The 27,077-nt window shown below is 37.4% G+C and overlaps 1 protein-coding gene across 1 annotated transcript in view; it reads right to left on the bottom strand.

Moving 5' to 3' along the window:
• The window catches only part of Rsrc1 (arginine and serine rich coiled-coil 1), a 371,119-nt gene that overhangs the window by 60,388 nt on the left and 283,654 nt on the right, over positions 1-27,077 (bottom strand). The window contains exon 7 of the mRNA XM_076867056.2: positions 14,935-15,003. Coding sequence (XP_076723171.1) covers positions 14,935-15,003 — 69 coding nt within the window. The remainder of the gene's footprint in view (positions 1-14,934; positions 15,004-27,077) is intronic.

The raw sequence follows: 27,077 nt of genomic DNA, 5'->3' as shown, positions 1-27,077 counted from the left end.
TTCTAGATAACTAAAAGAAACTTACATATGCCATTTAAGAAAGGTCAATTTCAGAAAACATGGTCACATAAATATTATTCTAATAGCAGAGAGAAATAGGCTGATTTTCTGTAAAACTTTTCAGTAATAGATTTCTTCCTGGATGCCCATTCTGAATTGCTGAGAGCCAGATGAAGTCCGTCAGTCTGCCAGTAAGGATAATAGTATATTTAGGAAAAGAAAATATCTTTGGGATAAAATGTTCTATTTAGAAACCACATTTGACTTCATTATTTACAATATGTATTGATGTGTAATCAATAATTTAATGCCCTTAGGATATCCATTTCTGAATTTGTTATAGTCATATATCTAATGGCCAAACACTAACTAGAAGGTATGCTGTGGGAGATCAACATTTGTATACACTCAAACTGGGTGTTGGCCATTATTTCTTTTAATGGAAGCAATAATATGTTACAGTGAACATATTCTGCCATCACTAAATTACTAGTAAATTTGACTTACTAGTGCTAAGTATATGTATTTCAAAGAATATTTGAATCTCACCTGTGGGAGACCAACCTCACACGTGACTGAGTCACACTCTCTGGCTGGGTGCTAAGGCGCTCAGTCACAGAAATGTGGCAGAGCTTTCTCCACCCTTCTTGGGTTCAAGGATCTATGTCTCATGCATGGGTGTGTCTTGCTACAGCCCCATGGGTAAAGCTATACTCACCTGTTCCTTTGTAATATAACCCCTTGCCCTGTTTAGGATAGAATCTTCCATGGAAGTGCCTTGTGTGTGTCCCCTTTTCTTACTGTGCCCTTGGGTGTGGCCTACCCAGATGTCAATCAACCTGCTGACAGTGGACATCATGAAGATAGACTCAGCCCCCTGAAACCTGACCCCTTGCCTCATTTGAATAGCTTCTCCTCAATAAAAGGGGTCAGCGCGTGCTCTCGCTCTCTCTCTTCCTTCAGACCTTTAAGGTCAGAGGAGCTATCACAGCGACTCCAAAGAAAAAGGTATTTGTGTCTCTTGTGTGGTTATTTTGCGCAGCCCAGTCAGCCCAGTTCAACTGGAGTAAACCCTGAGCCTTTTAGTTGCAAGAACAGAAACCTGGCACTCATCCTATTCCTTTTGCATGCACTTCTTATTTCCAGATCCCCTAACCCTACGACAAGGTAGGGTGCTCTCACTCAGCCAAGTTTTCAACATTTTTTTTTTTTTTTTTTTTTTGCACTAGGGCTTGAGCCTACAGGTACTTCACTGAGCCACATCCCCAGCCATTTTTATTTTTTACTTTGAGACAGGGCCTCACTAAGTTATTATGGCTGGCCTTGAACTTGCCTCAGACTCCCAAGCCAATGGGATGACAGGTGTGGCTGTCCTGCCCAGCTGTAATCTTGAATGAAGACACCCTGACTCATGCACTTATTAACCTGCCTTTAGTCTGTTGTTTGATCTTTAGAAAACAGTCATATCTCCTAAGTATTTCTGCTAAAAATTAAATGTAAGACAGAGCTGGGGTTTTAGCTCAGTGTTACAGAGCTCAACTAGCATGCACAAGGCCCTGGGTTTGATCCCAAGCACTGCAAAGAACAACAATAATAATGAATAAATGTACAATAACCTCACAGGTAAATAAGATTCCAGCTTACTCAACTCACCATGTTTTCTTCTTAATAAACAAGTGTAGAACTCTCAAATGCAATGTAGGCAGGCATTAGCTACAGTCTTTCTATCAATCATTACCATATTGTTTCATTTCACTGAAAAACACGGCATGGTATGAGGCTTTGCATGGTATGATTCACTGATTCCATTGACTGGAATCACATGTGCACCACAGAACCCACTTTTGCAGTACATTTTCCTATAAATGCACTCTTGCAGTGACATTTCTAAAATTAGATGTTGGAATAGACTTTTGAATGATTGGGCTAAATGTAAAAACCTTAACGTTATAATTCTTGGCCTACTTTTAAACTAATGATTAAACACATGACACAGCTTTTGGAGCAAGTGGACATGGGTCTCCTGGTTCCTCATATACTTAGGTGTCTCCCCTCATGCTGGCAGCCTGACATAATCACAACAAAGAACTGGCTCCCAGTAGCTGAGCTTGTTGGACCAGGCCCAGCAAAATGAACCTGTGGATAGAATCACTTCTGTGTGTGGTATTAGTCTTTCTTAAAGGAAATTGACATGTGCAAAATGATTCACAGAAACTTCTAAAATAAAAGTTACAATATATTAAATAGTTGTGAACTATATACTTTCAGATGCTTTTTTAAAATTTCGAGAAACACTTTTGTCCAAATTAATTTTAGTGAAAATTTTACCTATTATTCAACTTTTAGTTAGATTTTACTGTTAGGTGGAGTTTTCCATTATTTTTTTAAGAAAACTTTTTAAAAAATTATTGATGCATAATAATTATTTACAAGAGTGGATTTCATTGTGACATATTCATACATGCATACAATGTACTTTGATTAATTTAATTCCCCTTGTTCCTCTTGCCCCATCCTTCCTCCCTCCCCTGAGCTCCACTATTCTACTGATATTTCTTTCATTTTCATGTGATTCATACAACCTGCACACCTTCTTTTTCTTTGCCCTAGTTTCCACATATGAGAAAACATGGCCTTTAATTTTCTGAATCTGGCTTATTTCACTTAAATGTAATGCTCTTAAGTTGTATCCATTCTCCTGCAAATGACATAATTTCATTCTTCTTTATGGTTGAGTAAAAAAACTCCATGGTGTACATATACCATATTTTCTTTATTCATTTACCAATTAATGGACATCTAGGCTGATTCTATAGTTTGGCTATTGTGAATTATGCTGCTATAAACATGGGTATGTATATATCACTGTTGGAATAACTTTCAGTCGCAGCTAGCAGCTACGAGCAGCTTGGAGTGCTTGAAGAATCCACATTCGTTCAGGCCTGAAAGGACCACCTGCAGGATGGGGTGCTCTGCTCTAGTGAGCCGTCAGTGAAACCACATCCTCAGCACTTGTGGTTAGCGTTGCCAAACTACTGGGCCAGAAAACCGAGATCAGGGGCTTCAGGGCATGAAATACCTGACTCAGTAAGCCCCTTCCCTTAGGGACAAAGACCCTTCCAGATTGCTTTCCACCACAACAGCAATATTTAGAGTTTCCTCACAGTGTGGTTACATTAGGCAGAAGATGATTGGCTTATGGATATTATCTTGATTATGTATGATCGACAGGCACACCCCACTCGAACCCTATAACAGTTGTGTGCATTCCAAAAATGAACTGAGCTACTGGACATTGACTGAGGTTTGTCACCAGCCAGTTTTCTCACCAGCTCCCGAAGGCTGTGTGTTGATTCCGTGTCTCTACCCACCGTGACTGAGGTAGCCGAGTGACTAATTGACCAGACCAGTGACAGGAAGATATGCATATCACTGTAATGATGACTTGACTTCTTCAGGATAAATACCAAGGAGCGGAATAGATGGATCATAGTGTGGTTCCATGTCTAGTATTTTGAGAAATCTTCATACTGATTTCCATAGTGGTTGTACTAATTTACAATCTCATCAAGAGTGTAAAAGTGTTTCTTTTTCTCCATATACTCTCCAGCATTCACAATTTTTATTCTTTTTTTAAAATTAATTTTTATTGTTGGTTGTTCAAAACATTACATAGTTCTTGATATATCATATTTCACACTTTGATTCAAGTGGGATATGAACTCCCATTTTTACCCCGTATACAGATTGCAGAATCACATCAGTTGCACATCCATTGATTTACATATTGCCATACTAGTGTCTGTTGTATTCTGCTGCCTTTCCTATATTCTTGATGACTGCCATTCTGACCTGTGTGAGATGAATCTTAGTGTAGTTTTGATTTGCATTTCCCTAATTGTTAGTAATGTTGAACATTTTTTATATATTTGTTAGCCATTTGCATTTATTGAGAAGTATCTGTTTAATTCATTTTCCTATTTATTAATTTGGTTATTTGATTTTTTTTCTTTATTTATACTAGATATTAATCCTCTATTAGAAGAGTACTTAGCAAAGATTTTCTCCCATTCTCTAGGTTCTCTCTTCACATCCTAATTGTTTTCTTTACTGTGCAAAAGCTTTTCAGCTTGATGCTATCTTGTTTATTAACTCTTTGCATTATTTCCTGAGCTTTAGGAGTTTGATTGAGAAAGTCATTTCCTGAGCCTATAGGCTGGAGTGTTAACCTTACATTTGTTTCTAGGAGTCACACAGTTTCTGGTCTGATTCCTAGGGCTTCAATCCATTTTGAGTTGACTTTTCTGCAGGGTAAGAGATAGGGGTCTAGTCTCATTGATCTACATATGGATATTCATTTTTTAAAATTTTGTTTAGATGTTGATGGACCTTTATTTTATTCGTTTATTTATATGTCCTGAGAATTGAATGTAGTGCCTCACACATCCTAGGCAAGTACTCTACCACTAAACCACATTCCCAGCCCCGTATATCATTTTTAAAAAACATTTATTTTTTAATTGTAGGTGGATACAATACTTTTTAATTTTATTTTTAGGTGGTGCTGAGGATTGAACCCAGTGACTCACACATGCTAACTCATGAGCTCTAACACTGAGCCACAACCCTAGCCCCTGGATAGCATTTATTTATTTATATTGTTGATTTTTAAAAAAAGTAAATGACAGCAGAATGCATTACAATTCTATTACACATATACATTTTTTCATATCTCTGGTTGTATATAAAGTTGACACCAATTCGTGTCTTCATACATGTACTTTGGGTAATGATGTCCATTACATTCCACCATCCTTGCTAACTTCCTACCCCTCCCTTTCCCTCTCACCCCTCAGCCCTATCTAGAGTTCGTCTATTTTTCCCATCCCTACCCCACTATGAATCAACCTCCTTACAGCAGAAAAAATATTCAACATTTGATTTTTTGGGATTGGTTAGCTTCACTTAGCATTATCTTCTCCAACGCCATCCATTTACCTGCAAAAGGCATGATTTTATTTTCTTTTACTGCTGAGTAAAATTCCATTGTGTATATATGCCACTTTTTTTTTTTTTATCCATTCAACTACTAAAGGGCATCTAGGTTGGTTCTGCAGTTTAGCTTTTGTGAATTGTGCTACTATAAACACTGTGTGGCTGTGTCCCTGTAGTATGTTGATTTTAAGTCCTTTGGGTATTGATCGAGGAGTATAATAGCTGGGTCAAATGGTGGTTCCATTCCCAGATTTCCAAGGAATATCCATACTGCTTTCCATATTGGCTGCACCAATTTGCAATCCCACCAGCAATGTAAGTACCTTTTCCACAGTGAGTGTACCTTTTCCTCCACATCCTTGCCAACACTTATTGTTGTTTGTCTTCATAATACCTGCCATTCTGACTGGAGTGAGATGATTATTAGAGAAATTTTGATTTGCATTTTTCTAATTGCTAGAGATGATGAATATTTTTATTCATATATTTTTTGATTTTTGTATATCCTCTTTTGAGAAGTGTCTGTTCAAGGTTCTAGGTCCATTTATTGATTGGGTTACTTGTTTTTTTGGTGTTTAGCTTTTTGAGTTCTTTATATACCCTAGAGATTAGTGCTCTATCTGATGTATGAGGGGTAAAAATTTGCTCCCAGGATGTAGGCTCTCTGCTCACCTCACAGATTGTTTCTTTTGCTAAGAAGAAACTTTTTAGTTTGAATCCAACCCATTTATTGATTCTTGGTTTTAATTCTTGTGCTACTGGAGTCTTATTAAGGAAGATGGGGCTTAATCCCACCTGATGGAGATTAGGGCCTACTTTTTCTTCTATTAGACACAGAATCTCTAGTTTAATTCCTAGGTCCTTGATCTACTTTTGAGTTTTGTGCATGGTGAGAGATAAGAGTTTAATTTCATTTTGTTGTATATGGATTTCCAGTTTTCCCAGCACTATTTGTTGAAGAGGCTATCTTTTCTCCAATGCATGTTTTTGGCACCTTTGTCTAATGTAAGATAATTGTAATTTTGTAGTTAAGTCTCTGGGTCCTCTATTCTGTACCATTGGTCTACCAGTCTGTTTTGGTACCAATACAATGCTGTTTTTGTTACTATTTCTCTATAGTATAGTTTAAGGTCTGGTATAGTGATGCCACCTGTTTTACTCTTCCTGCTAAGGGATTGCAGTTGGAGTAATTTTTATTTTTTATTTTATCATTGATTTCCAATTTCATTCCATTATGATCTGATAAAATTAGCCATTCTGAGTCTCTTATTTTTCCAGATGAATTTCATGATTGCTTTTTCTATTTCTATGAGGAATGCCATTGGGATTTTGATCAGAATTGCATTAAATCTGTAGAGTTCTTTTGGTAATATGGTCACTTTAAAAATATTAATTCTGTCTATTCAAGAGCAAGGTAGATCTTTTCCATCTTATAAGGTCTTCTTTGATTTCCTTTCTTTAGGGTCCTGTAGTTTTCATTGTATAGATCTTTCACCTCTTTCATTAAGTTGATTCCCAAGTATTTTTATTTTTATTTTTTTGAGGCTATTGTAAATGGGGTAGTTTTCCTCATTTCCTTCTCAGAGGATTTGTCACTGATATACAGAAATGCTTTTGATTTATGGGTGTTGATTTTATATCCTGCTACTTTGCTGAATTCATTTACTAGTTCTAGAAGTTTTCTGGTGGAGCTTTTTGGCTCTTCTAGGTATAGAATCATATCATAACAAGTAGTGCTAATTTAAGTTCTTCTTTTCCTCAGAAAATAGAAAAAGAGGGAGCATTTTCAAACTCATTCTATGAGGCCAATATCACCCTGATCCCAAAATCATGCAAAGACACATCAAAGAAAGAAAACTTTAGACCAATATTTCTAATGAACATAGATGCAAAAATCTTCAATAAAATTCTGGCAAATCGAATACAGAAACATATCGAAAAGATTGTGCACCACGATCAAGTGGGAATCATCCCAGGGATGCAAGGTTGGTTCAACATACAGAAATCAAAAAATGTAATTCATCACATTAATAGACTCAAAGATAAGAATCATATGATCATCTCAACAGATGCAGAAAAAGCATTTAACAAAACACAGCACCCTTTTATGTTCAAAACACTAGAAAAACTAGAGATAACAGGAACATATCTAACCATCGTAAAGGCTATCTACGCTAAGCCTCAGGCCAACATCATTCTAAATGGAGAAAAATTAAAGGCATTCCCTCTAAAATCTGGAACAAGACAGGGATGCCCTCTTTCACCACTTCTATTTAACATAGTTCTTGAAATCCTGGCCAGAGCAATTAGACAGACAAAAGAAATTAAATGAATATTCATTTTTAAGTGTTAAAGAATACAAGGGGCTTGGGTTGTAGTTCTGTGGTACAGCACTTGCCTAGCACATGTGAGGTCCTGGGTTGAATCCTCAGCACCACATAACAGTAAATAAACAAAATAAAGGTATTGCCTCCATCTATAACTAAAATACACACACACACACACACACACACACACACACACACATATATATAAAGAAAGGAAGAATACAAGAGTATCTTATATTTTTATACTAAAATATTAGGGATGCTATGAAGGTAAAAATAAGTAAAATTTTATGAAGGAAAAAAATATGGCAGAGTCCTTTATAATAGGTATTACCTGCTAGGAACTATTTGAAGTGATTTACATATATTAACTCTGGTGAGTTGATAATTTCCATAGCTTCATCACACAAATAAAGAAATTGAGGCACAGTTTAAGAGTACATAGCTAGTGACAAACAAATTTAGAAAATTTGGCTCTTGAAAAATATTCTTAGTCACTATGCCAGTCTTCTTTAAAAATAACTGCATCTGAATCAAAAAGCAGGAGAGTACTCACTAATGAGTGTTCTTATGTCAGGATTATAGAATCAAGATAATGCTGCTTAACTGAGAAAAAAAAAAAAAAACCAGAAATTTTAAAGGTAAAATTGTACAGGTTTTAAAATTTGAGTTACTTAGAACTAACTTGAAAAATTATAAAGTGTACTCGTAGAAAGTAATTTTTTCTCAGAGGAATAGTATGATCAAACAGAGCTACTTCTTTGCTAGTACTTAACTGCTTCCATAAGAACACAGAAAACTTGGTCAGTGAAATGAATTTCATCCTAATGTTGGAAAGAAAAAGAGGATAAGGAACTTAGAATTTCAATGAAGCCAATTCATCTAATTTTTTTAAAAAAAGATGTCTTGTTTTCTTGTAAACTTAGATCTAATTTAGTAATCTCCAAACATTTAATTCACAACTATGTATTGTCCTGTACTGTCTGCTACCACTTCCAGTTCCTTAGTCATGCCTGCCTAAGTTAAGTACAGGTTCCATAGAGCAAGAATGAGTCATGTCTTTCTGGTCAGCAAAGATATGTACTATGTAAGGTATACAAAACTGTGCTAAAATGAAAAAGACGATCAAAAACAGGGCAATAACCAATACCTTACGGAGCACATGAGACAGCCTTATTTTGCTGTTATCACAACTGTATCATAAGGTAAATGGGTTGTTATCACTCATCTGCTTCCATGTGCATTTTCTGTCCACCAAGCCAAGATCGAGGGCCTGGGAGCCCCTGGCTGCAGCTGGAGTGAGCGGGGACTGCCTGCCCTGAGCACCAGGGTTCATTGGGCTGCCCTGCCTCCCTGGGGGCACATGGTGTGTGCATTGAAGTGTATGTCAGCTTCCACATCTTTAATTTATGTTGGAAATATCGGGTTGAATGGAAAGCCTGCAGCTTCAAGTTGGTCTTAAATTTGTTCGTAGAGAACAGAAAATATTTAAATTTAAGGAATAAATGATAGTTGGCCACTAGAGGCCCAACAATGGTTAAATAAATGCCAGTATGTCTGCATTTCATGTATAAGAACATCTTAACTGAAAATAAGCAAAATGGAATCTAAACTGCTTCCAGATCCATAAGAATATAGCTGAACATCAGTACTGAATCATTTTTGTTAAAAAAACAAAAACAAAAATCAAAAAACCTGAAGTTAAAAATAAACTAGTAAACATAAATAAATAAATAAATAAACAAGCACATATTTCATTGAAGCATCAGAACTGAGAACAAATAGGTGGTGCTCCATAATACGACACAGATAGGAGGATATACAAGGTGGAAGTTAAAATATTTAGCAATCAGCTCTCATAGACATGGAACCAAAGGGACCATGCACGACAAACAACTGCAGAGGGAAATAAGGCAGATGGTGGGATAAATGCCTGAGTGTTCTTCAGTGGTTTTTGACTAAAAGAACTAGAGGGAAAATGGGTCATAAAGGGATGCAAACAAGCTAAGAAAATTAATCTGCTTGATTAATTTTCTTCTAAGAAGATAGTACTCTCACATAAGGGCTGATATACTAGAAGACTGCAGACATTAAAAAATACTACATTATGAAAGATGTGGAATTATTATACCTGATACATAGGAAACACTGATTTTTTTTTCTTTTTTAAAATATATTTTTAGTTGTAGATGGAAACAATATCTTTATTTATTTTTATGTGATACTGAGGATCGAACCCAGTACCTCACATATGTGAGGCAAGTGCTCTGCCACTGAGCCACAACCCCAGCCCTGGAAACACTAATTTTCTGAAGACATATTTTAAATCTTGCAATGGAATCACCTAATAAAGTCAAAGTTGGAGGTGGGGACATTCTGCTTGTACTTATATCTAAGAAAGCAATGCTGCATGACAAGGGGTAGCCAGTTCAGGACAAGAGCTAGAGAAGGCAATCTTTTAATCTCTGACCCTATACCAGCATGCCTGTGGAATAAACAGTGACTCCTGAATGATCCCATATGCCTGTAACTTCTCCCTCTTAACTTTACTCTGACCTTTGTATAAAGAACCCCAGAAGAAACCCAAGATGCATAAGAATTCCAAGCATTCATCTTGTTCTCTGGGTGTTTGGTGTTAGGGAAAAGAAGGTTGGTGTTAGGGAAAAGAAGGGAGTGTAACAGTTCACACTCTGTGAGTGACATGAACCAAAAGGCACCAAGAGGGGATGGGCAAGATCTTAGGGAATGGGCCCTGAGAAATCAGATGCTTAGATCTAGTGAAGTCAGGAAGAAAAGAGGAAAAGAGGAGGGAGGGAGGGAGGAGGGAAGGAGGAAGAAAAGGAAGGAAAGAAGAAAGGAAGGAAAGAAAGGAGGGAGGGAAGAAGGGAGAGAGGAAGAAATTAAGACTGATCTGTTTTACTTCTTGTCAATCAGTTGTGGCAAAGAGTTGATGAATTTCAACTTAAACAAATGAGACTTGGGTATTCTCTAAGCCTTAATTTGGACTGCCTCTTGTTATGTTCACATTTCCACTGTCCACCATTTTCATGAATAATTTAGAATGGGCTGCCTAGCGCTTTTGGAAACAAAAATATTTGAAATAAAAAAATTAACAGAGGGATGGAGCTATTTGAATAAACACAAGGGGGAAAAGAATTCAAAAGCTACTGTATTTATACCACAAATAAGAAATTCATATTAGAAAGAAGTTAAATGCAAGGAAAGACTATTATGTTATACACAGATTTAAAACAAACTTAGCACCCTTAAAAGCATACTAAATTATATAAAAATAGCATCAAGAAAACCTAAGCAGTTATGCTAAAGCATTCCATAATGGAGAAAGAAATCAAGTGGATAGATGTTGAGACAATTTTAATTATTTATTTTAAAAATGTAGTTAGAATATTTTCAAACATACACAAAGAAAATGAGAAAGCCAAACTCAAATATTAGATGAAAGAATAAGAAAGAAAACAGAACTCTAATATTACTTACTTTTCCTAAACTCTAATCTAGAATTAAAAAGAAAAGCATTTCCATTTAAAAATGAAAAGTATAAACCTCAACTTTAAATACTTAGTTTACTCTTTACTAAAAGGTATCCTTTATATAATTCAACTAAAGTAATCAGAGCAACTGGTTCAAGAAAGAGGGCTGGCTCTTCACCAAACCTCAAGTGGTCTTCAATCAGTGGAAGCCAGTTGAGCTCCCCAGGACCACAAGGAGCACTCTAACAGGGCCTGACACTCACAGGGTGGAAGGAGAATCAGGTGCCTGCAGTTGGTGAGTACTTGACTTCCATCCTGGACACAATACTTGCAAACATAATTATGATATTGATTTAAGAATACTCAAAGGAAAGAACTGCATGAAAGAATGAATTTATATTTTGCTGTGCTAAAACAATAGTGTTTTTGAGATAACAGGGCCTGGATAAAAGGAGCCAGATAGACAGCATTTGTCTACATTTGAACAATGCTTTCAACCCTGTGCTGCATATCAGCATGCTGAGAAATCAAGAGATAAATTGTATAAATGATGTGACAGAGCAAATTACTAGTGGTTTTTAAATTGGAAATAAAGGATTATTATTCTTCTAAATACAGAAGTACATACACATACTGATATATCTCAAGTTTCAATTTGCAGCTACGCTAATTATATGAAATAAAATAAATGTAGCTCATACATTAATCACTTTCAGGAAAATGCTAATTTGATAACATTCAAGTATTCAGATAATCCATTAAAATCTTTTTAGAAGCAAACAGCAACAACAAATACTCTATCAAATGATTTACTTTTTCTTAAAAATAATAAACAAAGGAAACCTCAAGAATGAAAAACATACCTTTCATCTTTTGAAATTAGTGCTGTGTAGGTTATTTAAGTAGTAGAATTTTTTCCCAACATTTGCAGTACTAATTTTCTTTTCGCAGGTGGTGTTGCACAGAAAAGTCAGCGAGTTCAGGTAAAAATAAATCCCCATTAGCAAATATTGGAGCACTTTGACCCTTCTGGTTTCATCTGCATGGCTGTCAATCCCCTGAACCATCACTTAGTAGGCAAGGTCTTGCCTTAGAGAAGGGACATGATGTCACTGGCTCATACTTTCAAGCAGATGACCTAAAATCCACTCTAAGCTCAAGGTGCGCCTCTTAAGCATGGATTTAAAAGAATAAAGAGAAATTGGCTCCTCATTTATTCATTCATTCCTGTAACAATTCAAGAAACTTGAGTTTCTATTCCATGTTAAACATTGTGGGCACTAGGTCTTCTATAATCCTGGAATTTATACTCTAGTTAGGACAGCAGACTTAGATACTAATTAAAACAGCTATGAATATAGGGATATACTTCTTCGACTATTCTCAGGTACTAAATTAAGTTCTCAGGTACTGAATGTATATTACATACTAAGTACAAAGATGATTTGACTTGGTTAAAAAAGCTAAATTAAAGAGTACTTTTAAAAGAATCACAAGGTAATGTTCAAGAATGTGTAGTTACTTAAATTCTTAACAAAGTACCTTCTTAAAAATACTTTGAACTAATTTAATGAAAAAACTATTAAAATGTCAATTGTCAACATATAAATATAGGATTCTAAAGTATTTTAGAAAACTTCTTTCACTAGGACATTATACATTTTCATAATAATAAATACCTAGAATTTTTGAAATCTGTGGTTACTATCAGTGCCCTTCTTTTTTTTCTTTTAATTTAAATTTTTTTATTATTATTAGTTGTTCAAAACATTACAAAGCTCTTGACATATCATATTTCATACATTTGATTCAAGCAGATAATGAACTCCCATTTTTACCCCGTATACATATTGCAGATTCACATCGGTTACACATCTACTTTTTACATACTGCCATACTAGTGTCTGTTGTATTCTGCTGCCTTTCCTATCCTCTACTATCCCCCCTCCCCTCCCCTCCTCTCCCGTCCCCTCCCCTCCCATCTTCTCTCTCTACCCCATCTACTGTAATTCATTTTTCTCTCTTGTTTTTTTTTCCCCTTTCCCCTCACTTCCTCCTATATGTAATTTTGTATAACAATGAGGGTCTCCTTCCTTTGCCATGCAATTTCCCTTCTCTCTCTCTTTCCCTGCCCCCTCTTGTCCCTGTTTAATGGTGATCTTCTTCTCATGCTCTTCCCCCCATTCTGTTCTTAGTGCTCTCCTTATATCAAAGATGACATTTGGCATTTGTTTTTTAGGGATTGGTTAGCTTCACTTAGCATAATCTGCTCTAGTGCCATCCATTTCCTTCTTTTTATAAAAACAGCATCAAGATGATTCTATGTAAGATATGCACTAATGGGATGAGATTAGTAATACTACAACATCTTTTTTCTTTTTTGGGTCCTGGGGATTGAACCCAGGAGCACTTAACCACTGAGCCACATCCTCAGCCTGCTTCTTTTAAAATTTTGAGACAGGGTTTTGCTAAGTTGTTTAGGGCCTCACTAAATTGCTGAGGCTGGCTTTGAATGTGTGATCCTCCTGCCTCAGCCTCCCAAAGCCACTAGGATTATTATAGGTGTGTGCCACCATGCCCAGCCAAAAGTCATAATTTTGGGTAATAAATAACACCCCCATTTTTAAGTTTACACCATCTGAGCCATTGCTGGGTTAACCTTGAGCTTGCAGTGGATTCTAGATGATCTTTTTGAAGGTTTATGCCAATATCATCATGTCCTTTCTCTAAAGCAGGACCTTGCCCATTAAACTTGCAATATACTTTCACTGTTGGTTGATAGTAGTACTACTCTTGTGATCTGCAGTACCCTGGTTTTACAAAGGCCATTATGTTATTCATTAAGCACATGGATCAGAACAACCATAATGCAAAAGTACTTATATGTGCTTAGATTACTCTGCATCTAGGATCATAGCCACTTGTCCTGCAGGCACACCATAAGTGTAGCTGAAACAGAATAGATTTCTTAGTAACAATGCCAATACATATGTTTTAATTAGTCAAAAGAAGAGAAATCTATTGAGGACTTTTGCCTTTGGAATTGGTTTCTTTTTTCAGTATGACATCAAATTAGTTGATCCTGGATAAGAGAATAAGCTGGGATTTATGGGGGCCAAATAAGGTAAGATCATCATACGCGTTTACTGTCTACAGGCCTAAATCCATTGCACAGTTGGAAGGCATCTACCTGTAGAGACCTGTCATTTAGCCTTCATGGTTCTATATGGAGTGGCTTTGGGGACTCAAGATGAATGGAATTCTAAGCCTTCACAGGCCAACACTTCAGGTGCCCCTGGATTCTCAAGTGTCTAACTAGAAGCTGAGCATGCACATTTCTTTCCTGGTTGTTTTGGTAAAACACATGTATTATTAAGGTAAAAATTCCAACTTTTAGACTTAGATAACAGCACTCAAAGCCAGCATTTTTTCATACATCAACTACCAGTCTTTAGCTTCTCAAAAGCTCATGGAAATAGTTTTTCTGCAAAAGTAGCATGATGGCCGGTCCAAGCACATCACTGCCCTAACTTACTGAGGAGGAGCTGCCTGGGGCTCACCCTGTAATGTGTAACAGTATGTGTAGAGCCTCTGTGCTGAAGCCTCTGTGCTGCATCTACAACAATCACATACAGCAAACCAAAGTAGAGACAGAGTTAGTCTTACTTGCATAACACGTGGAGAGATGGCCCACATGTTATTGAGAGGAGAGAACATTTCTTAATTTGAACCATGGCTAATTTTTCCCATTTCAGATTTCATAACTCACTCTTAAAAGCGTTTTAAAGAGTTGTATTGATAAGGGCTTTTCTTCATTGCTAAATACTCCTGAAGATGTGGGTAAATTCAATTATTTCCAAGACTGATTTGGATAATGTGTTGATTATAAAGATAAAAGTCAGAAGGAAAGACAACAATATCGGCTCTACTGTGTTAATTTTACATCCTCTAAGTTCTATCATTGGATGCATAAAGGCAGTCTTATGCCAGCAAAGAGCAGCGTCCAAGGCAGAGAAGGTACTTACAGGTAAGGCCCATGCAGGGCACAGGCACAGGCTCTGCAGGGTCAGAACCATGCCATACAGGGACCCCTCAGGGAAAGCAATGAAATGGGCCTTTACCTCCCTCCTTTCTTCTCTTTGCTTCTTCCTCGTTTCTTTCTTTGGCTTTCAATGCTTCATCAGCTTTTGCTGTACCAAAAACAAAGAAATTTCTGTATTTATTTTGTGTGTATTACTTATTATACATTTTTTATTTAATTATTAATTATGCATGAAAATACTGAGAAAAGGAAGTAGGAATTTGTTAGTTATTTCTGTGAGGTGGTCAGAAGACACATGGCAGCTAAATATCTAAAATACATCTGTACATTTTTTAATGCAGAATAAATATCCAGAATACTTATTTAGAATCTTCGAAGCTTAGTTCAAGATAATCTCTGTACAAAAAATAAAGTGAGTATAAGCACAGGCTAGGCAAAGGCCTAGGAATGGGAAGACTGCTGGTCACCATGAGTCATCTGACTTGTGCCAGACATCTGTTGTCAACTTTGGAGGAAGTTGTAAACCATAGTTTGCATTTTAAATATAAGCAGCTTGTACTGTCTGTGGAGTGGTATCAAATCAGCCAGCATACTCTTCCTCATTGCACATCAAGCAGAGGTTCTTTAGTCTTGTATGACAGTATTTGGTAGGAAGATTCTCTCCCTCTAGAAGCCTCTTCCCTTATTACTTAATCATCTACTAGTTGCTCGACTGCAGGATTTTGAAACACTTTACTACAGATGTTAAAGAAGATTAAAAATATACAGCACAGTAACAAGGGACTATCAATATACTCTGTAAATTAATTAAATTTCTGTTCTAGCACATCATTTATTCCAAAGCATTAATGTCTCAAAGGAGCGATTCTCCTTTATTGCTGTCTCACTGCCTGATGAGTGAACTAAGTGAAAATAAGTCTCTAATAGCATTATACTTGATGAAATATTAAGTTAAAAAAGTATTGCCTCGTCAAAAAAAAAAAAAAAAAAAGAGTCAAACTGTGCCAGCATTAAAGTTTGGATGAGTCTTTGTTATACTGATAATGGCAATGTAAACTGTGATTTAAAAAATAAGCATGCTTGCTCTTCAGTTTGCTCTGCATATGTTTTGCTCTTCAAAATCAACACATCCTTTAAAAGTCTAAAACCTGACTTATAGGAGGAATTTAAAGAAAATATATGCCTCGTATAAAACTATTTTTCTTCAGTCTGATTTTTCTTCACTGTCAATATTAACACTTTTCTTAAAGGATAAAACTGATATGATGGTGCTATTAAGTGCTATATCCAATTACAAGGACATCTGCTTCCCTTTACAGGCTTTTATGCACACTTAGACTGCATTTAAAGTCATGAAATATTAAAACTTTTATGCCACTTTGTATCATTGCAAGAATCTATTAAATTAGATAATAAAAACAAACCACCAGTAACTCTAAAGACTTTTACTTCATTTACACTTCATTCTCTCTAGTAGAAGGACAAGGATAATAGAAATTCCATTTAAATTCAATTTTGGTTATATGTGTAATTGTAGATATACCCCTTGAGTCATGTAAAATGCTCGGCTTATGTTTCTTTCAAATTATCCCGCTCAGATTCACATTCTACTCCTTACAACCATCTTCAATATGTATTAGCAGAGCTCATTAGGCTGAAATTTAATAATGCAAACATCAGGTGGATTTCAAGAACCTCCATTAACAACGTAAGATGGATTGCTTATATATAGCTCTTGGGCCAACTGGGCACAATTTAAATTCAATAAACTAGCCTGCCTAAATCTGATTTATCTACTTCACTATGCGGGTTTGTCCTTTCTTACTGATTTGTTGCTATACATGGACAATTCATTGGAATATTGTTTTATTTTTTAAAACTGCAAATGGCTCTGGTGCTGTGGTTAAATATTTTATGTCATTCGGAATCCCATTGTCCATTGAGATTCCCAAGTATAAGTGTGTATGTGTGTATAAATAAAAAAATCTTTTGAATTATATTGAAATAACACAGGTAATAATCTTAAAAGCACACATTTGAAAATTTCATCAATAATCAATGTCCATAAAGAATCTAAATGAATTCACTTGAAGAGAATGTTTATTCAAATTGAATCATTAGGCTAAATTTCTCATTGATTATCAAGGGACTCTGAAAGAAATGCACTTCTTTTTCTTTCTAACTGCTTTATGATTAAGATTTGAAAAGAAGCAGAACTAATGGTCATTCATACATAATTTAATTTATTCTGAAAATTTCTAAACTATCTAAAAGGTGGCAATTCCATTGCACAGATAGACTGACTTCCATTAGATGTACCATAGAACCTGGCCCCATGGAGCGCAATGGTGAGTGGTAAGATCTGTTCTTGGGGTCTACCATCTACCTTGGACTTTACAGTAGCACCTGTTCCAAAGCACATCATGTATACAACTTCTAGTTGTCTGGATTTCCCAGATTCCTTCCAGGATTTGCACCCTGCACCACTGAACCTGGATGCAATGGCTTGTGTACCCCCAAAAAACTCATGCTAAAATTTAATCTTCATTGTGAGGTTCCAAGAGAGCGGACTAGGGGGTCCCTTGAAGAGGTGATTAGGTCACGAGGGCTGCCCTCATGACTACATGGACCTATCCATGATTTCTGGATGAACAGGTAAGTGGTCACTTTATAAGTAGGTCTGTTTAAAAGTCAGGTGAGCCATCTCTTGTATGTGATGTCCTATGCTGCCTTAGAACTCTACAGAGTGACCCCACCAGCAAGAAGGCCTTCACCAGACACAGCCCCTCTATTCTGTACCTCTCAGCTTCCAGAGCCACAAGCTAAACAAATCTTTTTAAATTTTTTTGTAGTTGTAGATGGATATGATAGCGCTCTCACTCTCTCTCTATTGTGTGGTACTGAGTGCTTTACATATGCAGTTGCTCTACCACTGAGTCACAACCCCAGCCCTAAATAAATCTTGATTCTTTGTAAGTTAGCCAGTCTGTAGTATTCACTCACCTCAACACAAGAATGACTGATACCCCAGACCCAAGACAACCATTTCAACTCCATGCCTATAACACCCTGACTCCCCTCATGCCTTTGCAGTTTGGCCAAGCTGTTACCAATATGTCTGACCCACCCCTGTCCTTTTTTCTTTTTCCCCCTGTCTCCACTGTAGAGGTTACTAAAAAATTAGTGTATGAACAGTATAGGTTCTACCAAAACCCAGTGAGACAGAAATTGACATGGCCATCCCAGGCGGCACATCATTAGTCAGCATCCACAGCAGGTGTCTGTCCTCACTGCCTATGACCCGCTATAGCTTCTCCGCTTCAAATACCAATCATCTGAAACTAGCTTCCCTGATTCCCCTGTATTTCCTCAGCCTCGCTCCTATTCACCTTCAAGCATTTATGTTCATTAGATCTTTCTGGCCTTGTTTGAAGTCTAGTCACCCATTTGTACTTTAAACTTGTTCCTTTCCAAATCCTCCAGGTCCTTTCTGCTTCCCTCTTCCTATCCTCAGAATGAAACACCTTCAAGTATTGCAAGTCCTATACTATATTCATTCTTCTTTCAACAAAGCTACTGCCTCCACCCCCCAACCATCTTTTGCCCCCACGGCATTTGCAATGGTCTCTAAAAACTCTGCAGTAGCCAAGTCTAATGCTTAGCTTAGTTTTATCCTGTTAAAGTCTCTCCATTTTAAAAAGAACGTAACCAACTGTATCTTTTAAAAAATGCTCCAATTCAGAAACTCCACTGACCTTTTCTGACTGCTCTCTCTGTTGCCCACCTTTTGATTCCTGGAGTCCTGTTCTTGGGTGTGTGTGGATGGTCTGAACAGGATCCAAGGCACTATCAGAGCTGAGTCTATCCCCAGCCTCTCTTCTAAGTACTAAAACTATTCTTCCAGTCAGTTCCTGGATATCTCCACATAGATATTTCAAAGTCATATCCAGAGTTGTACTTATGAGCTTGCCCTTAAACCTGCTTCTCTTCTGTTAGTACTTCCTAGTTTCAGCAGTTACCCAATCTCTGAATTGAAAACTTGTGAAATTTTCACTCAGCTCTTGCATTACCTCTGATTCACTGGCAGTTCCATCAGACCCTCCTCCACAGACTGTCTCTAGTTAGTGCCCTTTCCTCCTTTCCATTTTTACTGTCGATGCTCACTTTGAGGTCCTCGCCTCTTTTACTCTGAACAAGATGGGTGCTCCTACTCCATCTCTGCAATTAATCCTGTGCTTCAGTGACCTCTTCATGTTACCACTGGGTAAGAAATGGGTTCACTGTTTTGTATCCCAGAAGCAACAGAGAAAGGCTCTAAGGCACAAGTACGACCACTCTCTGCTGAAACTCCTTCTGAAGGCACCCTGTCATACACACAGCTATGTGGATCTGTGAATCTATAGATAGATCCAGAGTAATCGGCATGCCACCCACAGCATCCAGAACCTGACCTCCATGTGGTTTCCAGCTCATGCCTCAGACTAACCAGCCCCTTCCTAGCTGCAAGGACCTTGGGATTGGCCTCCTGGGGATATGCTGCCTTTGTCTGCTGCTGCCTTTGTTTCTGCTCCTGCTGTGGTGGCCATTCTTTCTCCATGCAGAAAGCTTTAGTTTTATATCATTCCCTTATTTGAGGCCTTCCCTGATCAAAACCTTTGTGCCCATCACCTGGGGGAAAGCAGAAGGGCAGGAGAGTGAGGGGGTGGCAGGGCCTGACTCCTCCTCTGGTCAAGGACCATTTGCAGAGTAACTGCCACCCCTCTAGTAAAGGCATCAAGCCACTTGTAAGGGCACAGCCTTATGACTGTATCACTTGCAAAGACCCCACCTTTCAACACTGCCTCGAAGGGTAAGTTTCTAACACTCAACCTCTGGGGGACACATTCAAGCCACAGTGGTGGGTCCCAAGTGGATAAGATGGTTCCTGACCTTTCTCAGGCAATATAATGAGCCCCCATAGAAGGTGCACCCTTCTTTTCCCTTCATTGAAGGGCAGGTTACCTGGGAGCAGGTACAGAACTGGTGGGGCAAAAATTGTATATTTACTTCCTCTCAAGTCTGCAGACTGCATTCTAGCTCCTTGCAGATAAGTGTGGCCATTGCCTGACTGAGAGCTGACACAGGGTGAATCCATGTGGGGCCCATATCCTGTTTCCACAGCCATCGTGCCTCCCCTCCCATAGAGCCCTCATTCTTCGTCTTGCACTACTGGATGAAGCAATGACCTACAGAGGGCAAACCACAAGACTGGAGGAACCTAGGTCACTGAATTTCAATGAGAAGTGGCATTTCCTTCACGAGTTGCATGTGACCTCAGCACAAAGCACATTTATAGTTTTAGGGCACTTGGGCTGCTAGCAGTCTGCTCACCTCGCCTAATTCAGCAGGTGGGCATGAACTTTCCCAACCAACAGGCAAGAAGGACTCAGAAAGTCAGTATGAGTGTTGTGTCACCCTCGGAAAGTGAGATTTTTCAGAAAAGAAGCCTTGTGTGACTGTTTCATTTGAACTACAGAGACCAGAAGAGCAGCTGCAGAGGTGGCCAGAGGCCATGCAGGTTACTACTGAGGGTGTGTCTTTAGCAGCACCAATCAGAATTTGTCTTCATCCTCACTGGCTGTACTTGTAAGACTCCATGGGAACACAGATTTTTGGATTCAGATACCTGTTTGCTTAGGTCAGGTTTTAAGTGATTTGGGGAAGTACTTTGTGTACCCCAGTTGAGGAAATCAAGTGGATCAAGAACTAGAGAAGAATGACAGGGTATCTGACTCATTCCTACTTCTAGAAAGGACTGTTGCAAGTATTTCAGAGAAAACCTTCTTACAAGGAAGGGTTTTAACAACTTTCATCCAGAAATTCGTTTTTAGATGTAGTCCAATTTCTGACACTGCACCACCACGAATGTTGAAGAATTCTTAAAAAACAGAAAGCAGAAGGGAACAGATACGTGAAAAACAATTAAAAGAACTCAGAGTCCAACCACATTCAGAGGACTATGCAGATATGAAAGAAGTTGTAGGGACACTTTAGTCCTAGAGTCAAGGACAATGAGTGCAGGTATAAGCCTGGAACTCTGTTGAACTAGGATTATGACTAGACCTCTGCACACCTCTGTAGAACATGGTTAGGACAAAGGCAGAAGCACTGAACACAGGAGGTGTCAGGGCCAGCAAGAAAAGGGCTGGCACTGCTGATCCCTGAAAGGGGCAACAAGCTGCTGGCTGGTCCTTCTTGGAAGCTTTCTTGCCACTGACACAATCAATGGCGACAGGGTCTAGTAAGCAGAAATGGCAGGGTTGCCATATCCTTTGATGGCACAGGAATGTAGAGGGAAGTAACAATGGGAGATGAATTCTGCAACCTGGCCATAAAAGTTATATACCTGGGATTAGCTTTTAAAAGCCTTTACATAACTCCTGGACTAAAAAGGAAATGTAAATAGAAATAGAAATAATTAGCTCCCAGAAACAATATGAATTTAAATAAAGTGGGATGAGGTAACTGCAAAAGACAAGAATCAGAAATTATAACATTAACCAAATCTAAAACATCCCTAAAGGATTTGGTCAATAAAACCAAAGATATTATTCAAAAGAATCAATAAAACAGATAAGCTTTTGGAAAGTCTGATAAAAGAAAAAAGAAGAAGAAAGAAGACTCTCACAAACAACTAAAGAAATGGATAAAGTGCCATAACCAGAAATACAGAAGAAACTTTAAGAAGTAAATATGCATATGCATAAACATAAACATATACACATTTTCCCATACAATGGAAAACCATAGGAGATAATAATTTTGAGAAAATAACTTAAGAAAAGGACAAGCACCTGAAAAAGCTAAAAAGATAAATTTCTATTCAACGTGGTTCCAGGCTAGACAGTTGTATGTTAAGAATAATGTCATATTTTTTATACAAGTGGCCAAAATACATATAAAAATATGCTCAGGGTTACCAGTGCTCAACCAAATACATTTAAAACAATATTATATTTTCCCCAACACACTTGCCACTGGCCTACCCGATGATACCCAAAGCACATATACTATCCACCCCACTCCAACTCCAGGAACCTGTTCTGCAGAAATAACTGCACAGTGTTGAAGATGTGTATCCAGGGATAGCACTTTTGTAAAGAAAAAAGAAAGATGGAAATAATCTAAATATGGAAGTGGATAAATAGTTACTGTGTAGGATTCTGAAATAACATGAAGCCAATGAAAGAATGAAAGCAAGCTGAATGCTCCGTTGAATGATTCTATTGACTTGACAAAACAAGTGTGAGCCCACTGCACATGCACAGAGCGCGTGCAGGGAGAGCAACCAGTCAACCATCTGCCTGGAAGAGGCGGGCAGGGCATCTCCCCGGCTCCACTGCAGTATGCTTTCCACCCCGTTATATAACCTTTATTCAAAACTATATGTGTACTCGAATATTGTAGCTACACAGCTAAGAAAGTCACACTCAAGATACCGAAGATGTTTTGTGATGTCCTAATATAAAATTTGGAGCCCAGCAATAAATATTCTAATGAACTATAAATAAAAACACTTAGCAATGTGCACTTTTTAAAATTTCAAATTACTGTAATTCTCAATGCTTTCTATATTGACACTAAGAATATGATGGAGACATCTGGGCACTTCACAGGCACTACTGCAGACTGTGAAGGCACTACTGCAGACTGTGAAGGAGGGCTTCCAATCACAACAAGCAACAGCGCCATCCCTTCCTTCCATGCACCTATAGACTGTTGATCAATCATGAAAACATATGAGAAAATTCTTTCCTACTACATTTACTACAAATGGCACATGTTTACTCAACTTAAATGCTGGATGAGTTTTTAAATATCAGTGTAAGAGAATATCAACTAACAATTGTCATTCCCCCAAATTCTAAGTATAAATATTTCATCTACAACAGTTATTACTATGTTTATTTTATTGATGAACAAATGAAAGGTCAAAGAAAGTTCCATGCTAGGGCTAAGGCAGCTTTAACGTTTCCCTAGGTCTTGGCTCAGTCCTACCAGGATCTCTTTCTAGGAAATTAACAGGAGTAATAGTAAATGCCTGCAAAACATTTTAAAACTTCCTAGTTATGTCAAATGCATACAGAATTTACTTAAGGAAATAGCTACTGTTTCTGCATAAAGACTATGTAACTGGGGTTATAATATTAGCTCACTAAGGTAAAAAGGAAATACTGAATCAATATTTTAAATCTACTGCCTCAGTTGATGCTAAAAAATTGTAAATTCATTGAGATGACAAATGGAAACTACAAAATGATACGGTATGTTTCAATTCTTTCCTTTTTTTTTTTTTTTTTTGTTAGCACAAGCATGGGAGTCTATGAGTATTGGGAACATATTGAGTGTTCGGGGATTGTTTGCTTTTACGTCAAGTTCCTATTTGCATATTTCTAATGTTCCCAAACAAAGCTTTTTCTTCTATTATTTTCTCCTGTGTCATGTCTTTTGGATTCTTCTCTCAATTCTTATTGAGAAGTAAAAGGCCCAGAGGGCTTTTACCCAAACTTGCAATTGCTTGCTTCTTGTGCCCCTTCTCTTCTGCTACAGAATTTTCCATGTCACGGGTTGGAAAGGCTTTGAGAGCCATCCATAAGCCTGTGTGTAGAAACACTGGACTATTGCAGCTGTGTGCTACAGGTCCTAATGCTCCTGCTTATGCAGGGGTCTCTCTCCCTGACTCTTTTAGTAGAACCCATGAGCATTTCAATGGCAAGGAAAGATCATGAATAAAGACCCAGTTACAGTTAAAGACACAATGTAGATAGCTGGTAGTCAGTTTGTTTTGTTTTTTCAAATGTGTAAAAATTCCTATTGCCTCCTGAGAGTTTATATAACTCTTCTCTAATTCTGATGACTTTCTGTTCTGTAAAATGAAGAAACCGTTTAATCACAGTAGTTAAAATATCATTCACTAAAATCTAAGAACAAATGTTGAAGTCAATAACTTTAAAGAATATAATCCAGTAACAACAACATTGGTATACTACTGTGAGGCTTTGATTCTTAATAAAAAGGCAACACCAGATTTTTTTTTTTTTCAGAACGCTGATACGTAAAATAAAAATAACTTCATCATTCTGTGCTCCTCTGACTTACTGCACATCCATCAACTTGATGTTGGTTAAAGTCAGCTGGCCACTGCAATAACTCCGTTCCAAGAAAAATGGCTCAGCAGCTGAGGAAAACTCTGGGAACCACTGTCTTTGAGTGGAGTCATACCCTCAGCTCTGATAAGTGACTGGTAATGCTTGTTCTTTTTCTCCAAACGTCCTATCAATACAGATTTTTAAAAAGTAACTAAAGGTAAGCAGTTTTTTAAAAAATGAGAACCGAGTTCAGAAATGGCAATTATGTACTTTAGAAATCAAGAATGAGAGGCAATAGTCCTCTATATCAAAAAAGTCAAGAGCTGGGGATGGGGCTCAAGTAGTAGAGCACTTGCCTAGCACATGTGAGGCACTGGGTCTGTCCTCAGCACTGCATAAAAATGAATAAATAAAATAAAGATTTTTTTTCCATCTACAACTAAAAAAAAAGTGAGGACATATTTCTTTTTCTATTTTTTACTTTATTCTTACATTATAATGGGCATTTCTTTTTTAAAAATAGAATTACATATTTTTATGTATAGCATTTGTTTCCATGGTTTCATTTACTGAAAGAAAACAAAAGCTGTGTTAGTCACTGTGCTAAGTACCTACTTAACTTTCAGATACAGCTATTTAGTATAATCCCCAATAAGTTGCAGGAGGCTTAAAAATTTGCCTAAAGTTACCCACCTAATAAATGAATGATCCAGTGTTATCACAAGCCTGTCTGCTCTTCTTTTCACTACTATAATAGCTTCTAAAATAATTTTAATTTATTGTATTTCTATAATATTACCATGATGTTATATTTATTATACTTAAAAGTTTAACTAGCAAGTCAGAAAGATCACGAATAAAACACCATTGTAAAATAAGTATGAAAGCAAATAATTTGGGGTAAACTGCCAGGTTACTAATGAATCAATATTTCCGAATTGACTTTTTCCCAGGATTATGAAAGGCTCAGTGTTTAAGAACATGCTATGATCTTGGCTGCTGCACTTGAGAGATTAATCATTTAAGTCTGAGACCAACAGCTGAATCTGAGTGCTATAATATGTACATCTCTGCACTAAAAATGCTAACACCCTGATAAAATGCGAACTTCCATGGTCGAGTCCACAAATTCTCCCCAAAGGAGCTTTATGACATGACCTGATTTAAGCCTATTAAGAGAGTAGGTCAAGTGCTCTTCTGGATGCTATCTTCTGACAGAGGAGCTACATGGTGCCTCCACTAACTGGAACATACAACTCTCACCTACAGTTCACAATTAGCTACACAAGCTTGTTAGATGACAGACCACAGTGCCCTGAAGGTGCTACCTGACTTTGGAATGATCTGAGACTTCTACTCCCCTTGGTCTATGAAACTGGCCACCTAATGAAACTCTTGCCTTTGCTTTCCAGAATGAACTGTAAGCTGAACGAGCACAGAACCTCTTAGTTATTAATGAAGATGCATGTTCTGATCTCTCACATGATCCAGATTTCACAGATATTTTGGGGATCTCTGAATCTATAATGCTTTAGTGTTTGGCTCCTCTTGTTGAATGATTGTTACAGATCACTTCTACAGTGCATCAACGTGGAAATCCAACACACATTATTTATTGACTATGAGGTTATCTTCATGATGGTATAGCAGAAGGTAAGGGCTGGGGCTGTAGCTCAGTGGCAGACACTTGCCTAACATGTGTGAGGCACTGGGTTTGATTCTTAGCACCACATAAAAATGAAACAAATAAAGGCATGATGTCCATCTGCAACTACAAAAAAAAAAAAAAAAAAAAAAAGAAAAGAAAATTTTAAGAAGTCAGTGCCAGTCAAAAACAGATACTGGGGCCTGAGGTCATAGCTCAGTAGTACAGTACTTGTCTAGCATGTTTGAGGCACTGAGTTCAATCCTCAGCTCCACATTAAAAAAAAATATTGTGTCCATCTACAACTAAAAAACAAAAACCACACAAAAAAATAAAAATACCAGATGCAGTATGTTCTGAAGAAGGGACTTCACAGTTTAATGAAGTAAGCACAAGGGATAAAGCAAATTAAAAGTGAGAGACAACCCAATGAAGGCCATGCTGAATTAGAATTCAGAAAGCCAAATTCTGGTGCCAAACTCATGTCCTATTAAGTCAATTTGAAGACGTGCTTGAGTCATCCCAATTTCAAAATGTAAATAATAACACCAACTTTTCTCTTCTTTTTAGGATAAATTATGAAAGGATTAGAAATTGGGAAATTTATAGAGAATAGCTTAATGATTAAAACTTAATTATTGAATGTCTTTTCTGGGTTCAGGGGACTGGATGAATGGACATACACACAAAGAGCAAGCACTCTACTGATAAGCTCCACCCCAGCCCTTGAATAACTTTGACTGGCTTGGGGAAGGCATGCTTGCCTGCACCCCTCTCTTCTAAACTCCATGGTTCCTGGAAGCTCACAAGAATGCCTGGACTATTTCTCTTGGGGAATGGCTTTGGAGCTCTACCACTGAGCCCCAGTCTAACGCCTTAGGGGATCTCTTTGGAACAGTTTTATTTTTGCAGTGCAGGATCAGTAAAAGCTATCACTTTCCTCAATAAAGCACTCTCTAGAAATGGTCAGCCTCATCTTCCCTTAGCAAGACCAATGTGATCCCTCACTAGACAGTTTGATCCATTTCCTCCAGTCAGCCATCACTCATTCCATATTCTTTATACTTCAAATCTAAGAGCTTTCTCCAATTTTATCAACACTCCATACTCTTCTAATTTTGAACCTTTTTGTATCCTAGATTTGGAAGGCATTTCTCACTCTTGAAATTCTACATTTTACAAGAGCTCTTCTAATTCTCGACAGAATTAGTTTCTTTTGTAGTACTTCTGTTTTGACCCTAATCATATTACATTGTAATTGTTTGTTCAATATATTTGTTTCTTATTTGCCTTTATATCCTCAAAATTCAGCCCAATGCCAATAAATTCAAAATTAACCCTTTATCAAACCATTTTCAATTTCAAAAAGGTTAAGAAAACACTGGTAAGAAAATGAACTGGAACTGCTGAGAAGATTTGTAACTTCAAAATAGCTGAACAGTAGCGGTT

Source organism: Callospermophilus lateralis, chromosome 10 (assembly GCF_048772815.1).
Source record: "Callospermophilus lateralis isolate mCalLat2 chromosome 10, mCalLat2.hap1, whole genome shotgun sequence".
Lineage (NCBI taxonomy): Eukaryota > Metazoa > Chordata > Mammalia > Rodentia > Sciuridae > Callospermophilus > Callospermophilus lateralis.
This window is presented reverse-complemented; position numbering and strand designations above follow the sequence as displayed.